Here is an 8,822-nt window from a genome sequence, read left to right as displayed (position 1 = left end):
CTGGCCTGAGCAGAGCACACGCTTTAGTGTGTGTAGTATGTAAACCTCAAATTAGCACAGCTTGAACTCCCAAGTTCATTTTCCTTTTTCTATCTGCCAAAATATATATTTTTTTTAATCCTTCAAAAATTCATTAAATATTCTCAAATCACTACCAAAATGTAATCATCTGTTCCTTGTGTAATTATCGACTCTTCCAGCATGTTTCATTCAAATCCATTCACAAATGTTTTGAGTCATTTTGCTATTAAGAAACAGACAGACAGACAAACCAACCAATGCAATGAAAACATAGCCTCCTTCCTTGGTGAAGGTAATTGGCACATCAAGCTGGTACAACTCCTTCCCTCTGCTGTGCTATCAACAAAGACAGGTAACAATCTTCACAGGTTGTATCAATTTGTAACTGTGAAGCTGAATCCAGGTTATGAAAACTTAATCAGTTCTATGACTGTTTGATACGGTGCTTATTTCTTGCAGCCCATCAACAATCTATAATGCAACTAATTCTCCAGTCAAGGACATTAGGATAAAATTGGATGCCAATTTGTCAAGAATCATAGAGAATGGCAGTCATTAGTGAAAAAGGAAGATGGTGCACGCTAAGTCCGCAGAACTGGAAGCATATACTGGATATGGGAGCAGTGTTATTAAAAATTTTGGTATTACTGATACTAGGAGGGTTTGTTTTGTATGTGTTTTTTTGTTTTGTTTTTCTTTTAAACAAATACACCTGCGATTCAACAGTACACTCGTATCACTTGTATACCAGTATGGCCACAGCACAAACTGTATACAATGTAGTGGAATCCTCACTTCCACCAAATGAAGCGTGTAGATTTTTGAAAAGCATTTTGCATTTAGAAAAGATACATATCCATTGCATTACCTGAATAATAGCATACCATATTTTTTTCTCTTTAGGTTGTTGAAATTAGATGGTCATCGGGAGATTTGTTTGTCTGGTTGGTTTTAGCCAAAAAGGACTTCAAAAACAATCTGATCACTTTTTGTAGAGGTAGTACGATGGCACAGGAGCAATCTTGACTGTGTTGATGGTTCCCTGCTATGTAGCTCTAATCACAGTGTTCAGGGAAACGTTGTTATACTAAACTCGATTATAACGAGGCACTCGTTTTCTCAAGGCAAATTCACCGGTCCTGATTATCCATTATTGTACTTACATGTGTAGCTGGTCTCTCTTTTAGTACATTTACGATGAAGTACATGTTATACAGCTGTACCAAGGTGAAATCAGCTGTCCTGGCGACTTCCACATAACAGGGTTTCCCCTGCATTCTTATCTTTCTCTCTGCCACATCTGGGTGGAAATATCCACTGGAAGGAGTATAGAGTACATTTGCTATCTTATATCATATGAAGATGAGAGCCTTGTTGGTCTGAAACAGCAGCACATCTTCCTCTTTAATCTTTTCTGCACACAAGGCTTCCTGAAGGACCACTGCTGCCCTTTACCTTTAGTCACCACAGCCTGGTAATCCTGAGTTTACTGCATTTCTTATTCGTCATGCAGTAAGTGGTGCTCCTTTCACCTTCTGCTCTCTAGTCCCCTCTACTCCCATCCTGTGATGCACAGTAAAAATCCTTTAGCTAGACATCATCATCCTACAGGTGACTTCAGTGGTCATCAGTCCTGCAGATCAAAACTTGATGTCTCGCTATCCTCTCCCTTGGGTGATATCAGCTGACCTCAATCTGTCTCCATTTTGTTGGCCACAGGTGTACCCTCCCCACCCTTGCCATGCCCCTCCCCGCCCTTGCCCCGCCCCTCACCACACTTACCCTGCCCCTCACTGCCCTTGTCCCGCCCCTCCCCACCCTTGCCCCGCCCCTCACCACCCTTGCCCCGCCCCTCACCACCCTTGCCCCGCCCCTCACCACCCTTGCCCTGCCCCTCACCACCCTTGTCCCTCCCCTCACCTCCACCCATGCCATGCCCCTCCGCTCTACCCACCCTCCTCTCCTTGCTACCACCAGTTCGCCTTTGCTTTGGTTGCTGGGTGTCGCCACGCCTCTTCTTTCTGCGGTTCTTCCCGCCCATACTCCCCTGGGTTTCACCCCTGCTGTCTTCCCCCTTTGCGTCCCCTTGCTGTCCAGGCTGGCGTCCACCGTGGGGTCTGGCCACTGACTGCTTCTTCTGCTCATTCTTCCTTCTCTTGTCCTTGCGAGCATCTTCCGTCCACTTGACTTCAAATGACCCTGGAGCTTGATACCTAGATGAATGAAACAGATGGCCAATCATTTAGATTTCCCAGCACTCAGATCTTCTTAGCTTAGGTACAGTGCACTCCCGTTACAAAGAACATGGTTATGACAAAATTGTGGCTACAACGAGGTGAAAATTCAGGCCGTAATATTATCCATTCTTTGTATTTTTATTGTTTATTAGTTTGGTTATATCAAACTTTTTGATATATCGAAAGAAATTGCCTATCCCACAGACTTCTGTTATTGTATCCACTGTATTTATCTAAATCGATGTCAAGCTAGACTCAAACATACTGCACAGGAAACTGCATTTAAATCAGTTCACAAAAATATCTATGACAGAAAGAAATCTTCAATTTCACTAGGAAAGCAAACTGACCAATTCCACCTTCATGTAGGTCGAAGGAACACACATTCCTCAACAGTTTACAAGTTTGGACCAAATTTTGGTTCTATAACTAAAGCCCACATCACCCTTGGAATTTATTCTTACTCATTGTGAAATCTACACTGGAAAAGTAGTCAGATTTGCAAATCATGAAACCTCTATGCATTGGAAGAGAAATAGAAAGGATGTCCATGTCTTCAAAAACAATTTGATTTTTAATGTTGTTCATTGATGAGAATGTGAGACAGAAAGATCACAGATATCCCCATAACATAATATCTCTGGCTTCCTTGGGGGAGGAGCATCTATCCAACAAATGCTGCAAGACAATGATCCCTGATGCATAAGGCAAATCTCTGCATCTTTAAAACAAGGGGTCTACTACGACAAGTGGCAAAAGAGGGTATATTGCACATGACCATAATAACAGAGACAAATCTAAATGCAATGACTACAACGGTTTTACGTCAAGTTCAGCTGAGGAAAGTGCGATAGTTGAGTAAATCTGTTTTGCGAAGCGAGCCCCCAGTTACAGTTAGGCCAATGTTCTTGTCTGGAAGCTAAGTATGTATTAAAGCATTGCAGTATTTGGCTCTGAGAAACACAAATTCTTTGGCCCGAATTCACAAAGGTGGTACAATCTTTGTCCATAGTTTGAACCATGGACAAAGACCGTAGTTTTGTATAGGGCGCAAAGTGTTGCATGGTCTACTTCGTTACAAAATCAGTCATTTCCTTGACGAAATTACCAAATTCGTTAAACGAAATGATCATTTCATCGACAAAATGAACATTTCGTTGTAAATGACTGATTTTGTAACGAAATAGGCCATGCGACAATTGGCGCCCCATAAAAAAATGTACGGTCTTTGCCAATGGTTTAAACCATGGACAAAGATTGTACCACCTTTGTGAATTCGTGCCATTGTGTTTGTATGCAAATAAATACATACCCAGGTTCTGTTTCCTCCAGGGGATCTTTGGAAAGGAGAATCGCTAGGGCTGGCACCTGTCTGTTCACTCTTAACCTGGTGAGCAAAATGTCAAATAAATGGGAATTATGTTCACTGGGTATCACGCACAGGAACATCTATCACTGTGCTGTTTCTTCAGAGAGTTTCACAATACATCACACTCACAGGCTGTTATAACAAATACAGTTATAACAATTTTCCGTAACAATGAAATAAGAATAAGGCTGCAACATCATCCTCTCTCTGTTTTTGTATTGTTTATGTGTTCATGTATAACGAAAATTTGATACATGTCTAATGAAAGAAAACTGCTGGTCCCCAGGACTTTGTTACAATGGGAGTCCACTGGATCTTTCTTTTGCTGACTAGCAGCAAGGGGAATATCATGGCAAATGTCTGTCAGAGGGCTCAAAATGATAACAAAGGAATTATCTTCTCAATAAATTGTACTTTAAACCCTGAAGTACATTGTTATCTACACAGATTACATATCTATTTTGATGTTATGAAATACAGCATTGCTGCTTTACAACATGAAGCTCATCTCCTCTGTGATTTGTGATAGAAACATGGAGCCTTTACATACAACATACTGTCAAAGTGGAAATTTTCGCGCATTTCGCGCGACCAGAAACTAGCGCGAAAATAAAAGCACGCGAATATTTTTGCTTACCATATTTGCCTGTGCGTGATGTCTTGATTCCGCGGAATTAAAAACACGCGAAACTCTTCCGACCCTGCCAAGCGCGAAAAATTAGTCACGCGAAAATACCCACTTTTACAGTATTGTATCCATGACATCTGCTCCTACAAAAACTGCTCCCACGAAATATCTCCACGCTAAGCTAAACATAAATTCTACCCACAAACATAACCCTAACCCTAATCCTAGTCCTCAGATTATACTTAACCTAAAACCCTATCACAACCCTAACCTTAAAGGGACTGTACAGTACTGGTTGAGGTGTGGATTCATGTTTTGAACATTCCTAAGTGAGATAATGAGAAACCTTTTATGAAATATGAAAGAGTATTTAATTTTAAGAAGGATTCAACATTTATTTGATGAAAATTGGTTTTCAAATGGCTGAGATATCCAAAAAAGTGATAATTATAAAAGGCGACAGGCCACGCCTTAGGATCTCTTTGTTTCACCTTGTTTTTGGATATCTCAGCCATTTCAAAACCGCTATTCATCATATAAACTTTTGATACCCCTTAGAAATGCATGCTCTTTGACATCTCATAGAGTGGTTTCTGAATGTCTCGCAAAACGTTAAAAGCTAAATCCTCACCTCAACCAGAACTGTACACACCCTTTTAACCATACATTTGTAAGTCCTTGGAGAAATTAAGACTCGCAGAAATTGTTGTAGTCAAAAGTTGTGTCACTAATTAATTTCATCAAATATGATAAACGTAATGATTACTGTCCAAGACTTACTTGTCAAGACCTTCCTGCTTTGGCTCCCAAATTTCTTCCGTTCTGCAACAGAAACATAAATGACTATTAACAAAGAATAACAAAGCAAAAAAGGAGAAAAAAAAGAAATAGGTATGAATTTAGATTGAAAATTAACAGATTTCTCTATTGAATCATCATTCTTTGATGTCAAATAACAAAGCAATACTTGATATGATAATCTATTTCTTCAGATATAAACAGTACTCAGCGTAATAATTACTCTCTACAGATCTTGTAAAATTAATGCAAAGGAGGACCGCTATCAAAATGTGCATACATGCAATCTATACAATCATCGTGCAGTTCTAAAAGCATGGATGTATATGGGGACTAAACTCTCCTAAAGTGGTCTTAATAATGGGGAATTATGCAGATTTACTGGTTCTACAATTTTGCTCGTAGCAAAGAGTCACTTTCCGCCATTTTACTGTAAATCATCGCCACAGTTACAGATACTCAAGCATAAAGCAATGATTTCAATTTTTTTTAACCCTTGTGAGATACCAAATGGGTATTACAAGTGTCGTCTTGCAATACGCTTCATAAGATATTATTCTTACATCAGTGTTCATGATATTACATATAACAAAATCTTACAAAACATGTTTTTACAGCAGAGTTATGTCACATTAAGATAAGCACAGTTTAAAAAAAAAACATCAACTCAATTACCGTGTCAAATAATTGCCCCCAAAAAGAACTTTACAAAAATGATACGAACAATGACAACAAAACAACTCATGTCAAATTTTATTTTTCTTTACCTCCTGAAGTATGCCTTGTTGATTTGGTGTAGATTCTTCATTTGCCGTTTCATGATCTCTGCACAAGTAACGGTCTTTGTGACGGCTTGGCCCACCCCAGTGAAAATGATGCTTCTCGATTCGTCCTCCTGTGGAAAGTAGGCAGGTTGGTCTTTGGAGCAAATAATTGAATAATATTTGGAGCAACACGGGGGAATATCATTGTAACAAGGACTTACAAACTATAGCAATTACCTTGTTATATCACGCTCCTCACTACATCAGGGTACAAAGACATAGAAATATAAAGTGTTAAGACCTGCACAGTCACCTTGTTATAAGAGGGTTTGAAACCTGCAAAGTCACCTTGTTATAAGAGGGTTTGGGACCTGAAATCACCTTGTTATAAGAGGGTTTTGTCATACAACTTATATTCACTCTCTTTATATAACAAGGTTCCACTGTACAAACAAGCTCCTTTTGAGGATGGTTGATTACATGAGCAAGAGCCCAAATAATAGCAAGATACTGATAAGGATGGTGGTGATGACTGCAATTGTCACCACCATCCCTAAAATGACCAGAAGAAAATACAGTGCACTCCCATTATAACAAAATGCTCGGGACCGGCAGTTTTCTTTCGTTATACCGAATTTCGTTATAACCAAACAATAAACAAATTATATATGTAACGATAACAAGGAAACCATGCATATGTCATACTGTATTCTGTTTGTTGAATATTCATACACTGGAGAGCTATGTGAAATGGGATGGTACCTTTTTAGTTTTGTTTGATTATTACATTTAAAAGAGTTTTGTTAGTGGACTCACTTTCTGTATTGGATTAACGAAACGTTTTTTCGATGTTCCAGTTAATGAATGTTTGGAATTTTCAGACTAACAAACCATCATAATAAGAGCCATATTTCTTTGTCGGATTAACGAACTTTATTAATAATGAACCTTTAATAACGCCAAAATGTTCGTAATAACAAACCCTATTCATTTCCGAACTAACGGACATTTAGGTGTATCAGAATATGTGTGCTTTGTAATAAAGAACCTTCGGAACAATAAAAGGAACCTTTTTTAATTTCAAATTATTGTACTGTATTACAATAACGCAAGTTCCCCTCGGAAACTGTGCGTACCACACGAAGCGAACACACAGTGATGTGAAGCATTTGCCACAGTGGCAGAGACGCTATAAATGCCTGTTCCGCTACAAATTTTCGGAAGCGATCAGCATTTTGTTATAACGTATCACATTTCTTTTATTTTTCTTTGTCAGTGGCGCTCAGAAAATACTTCGCTATAGCGAAAATTTCGTTATATCCGTGTTCGTTATAAGCAACTTTTGTACCATAGACTTTAATGGCGATAATTTTGGGACCAGAAGTTTTACTTTGTTATAACGAAATTTCGTTATAACCGTGTTCGTCGTTTATGGGAGTGCACTGTAAGTGAATGCTGTCACATATATACAGCTGTATTTCATTTTGCTACGAGTCGGGAGCTATTGGGCAATGTAAAGTAACTTTTTAGGATTATTCCAACTGTCTATGAAAAAAGGTCTCGTGTGCAATTCTTTTTTTCTTTAAATTTCTGTTAATACCTCCATCCCAATGATTTCCACTCACCTCTTACAGTGGAGTTTTGAAGATGCAAATTAAATCCTAAATACCATAACTTAGTGTTTCCTGTTTGAATATTGTGGCAATAATTACAAACATTCTCATTTACTTAGCTGTTGCTTTTTGGAGGTTAAACTACGAGAAAACCAGGATGTTCATGAAACTTTGCAAAACTGCAGTTGTACCTTCATTTTCTTGGTGGCAAACGTGAGCAGGTTTCTAATCTTGCTGCCGTTCCTGACTTTCATCGTTGTCACCTCATCGAACCTCACTCCCATGTGGAGAAACGGTCCTTCGAGATCTTCAACCTCGACCACGGGTCCTCTAACATAGTGTTCCACTGTGATATGAAAGAAAAAGTATACTTGAGAAGTCATCTTGAAAAGGCAAGGTTACAGCAAAAACTAGGAAAAGCACTCTGAGAGTGCAGACCGCCACCAAGCAGCTCATTTCCACCACTGATCTTGTCCTTCCATAGAGATCAGTGACTTCTACCCATATGTATGCGTGCTGAAAGCCACCTGATTTCCTAAGCCTTTTGTTACATCATCAACTTCCAGCTGCGCATCACACCTCGCTTTAATAGAGACTTGAGCACAAACTTTAGTGCGCTTATGAAAGCTTCAAAAATGTGCAGCTTGAACTCCCAAGTTCAGTGGCCCTACCTGCCAAAATATTGAAAATCCTTCATAAAATCCACAAATGAATTGCTGGATCACTATCAAAATTTAGTCATCTGTTACTTGTGTCATTCTCAACCTTTCCTGTAAGTTTCATTTAAATCTGTTCACAACTTTTTGAGTTATTTTGCACACAGACAAACAAACGCCAAAGAAAACATAACCCCCTTGATCAGCAGAATTATTTCATCCTCCAAGAGTCCAAGGCTGGACTGGGATACTAGTTTGCCATTAAAAATTTTTTTTTTTTTTTTTTTTGGCCATCATCTCAAACAAATTTGGCAGGATTAGGAATAAGGTAAACTACATATATTCCATGTGGATTGAGTAAATGCAGCAAAGATAGAAGAACACAGTAGAGAAAATTCGGAAGAAAACCTGACAATCCTCTCAAAAGTTTTGAATTTGGAAAAGTTTCAGTGCCACCAACGCTGGATGAGAAGACTACTCTAATTTGTGATTTGATATAAAGGAAATATAAAGAAAATATAAAGAAAATTCTACATATTATCCCTTTTCTCGCATAATAAAAGAGCATTTGACCTGCTTCTTTCAGAAAGCAAGGAGAATATAATAACATTACCCTTACTATATGTCAGTAACAAATCAAGGGAATGTATACTTTTCATAGAAAATGAAATTTTGTGGAATTCTCTTTATATTTTTCATATCGTTCTACACCGGACATCACAATCTGTAGTACAGT

At 38.6% G+C, this 8,822-nt stretch overlaps 1 protein-coding gene across 1 annotated transcript; it reads right to left on the bottom strand.

Moving 5' to 3' along the window:
* Positions 1 to 1,711: 1,711 nt before the first annotated feature.
* On the bottom strand, positions 1,712 to 7,813 carry LOC139731237 (uncharacterized). The gene is made up of 5 exons (XM_071642122.1): positions 7,622 to 7,813; positions 5,821 to 5,948; positions 5,036 to 5,077; positions 3,571 to 3,645; positions 1,712 to 2,234 (listed from the first exon to the last, which is right to left on the bottom strand). Exons 1-5 carry the CDS (start codon positions 7,811 to 7,813, stop codon positions 1,712 to 1,714), a joined length of 960 nt encoding a protein of 319 aa, XP_071498223.1.
* Between the last annotated feature and the right edge of the window lie 1,009 nt (positions 7,814 to 8,822).

Source organism: Diadema antillarum, unplaced genomic scaffold (assembly GCF_040938485.1).
Source record: "Diadema antillarum isolate AM-2024a unplaced genomic scaffold, OU_Dant_1.0 seq00000367_RagTag, whole genome shotgun sequence".
NCBI lineage: Eukaryota > Metazoa > Echinodermata > Echinoidea > Diadematoida > Diadematidae > Diadema > Diadema antillarum.
The sequence above is the reverse complement of the archived record's forward strand: the minus strand, read 5'-3'. Positions and strand labels throughout refer to the sequence as shown.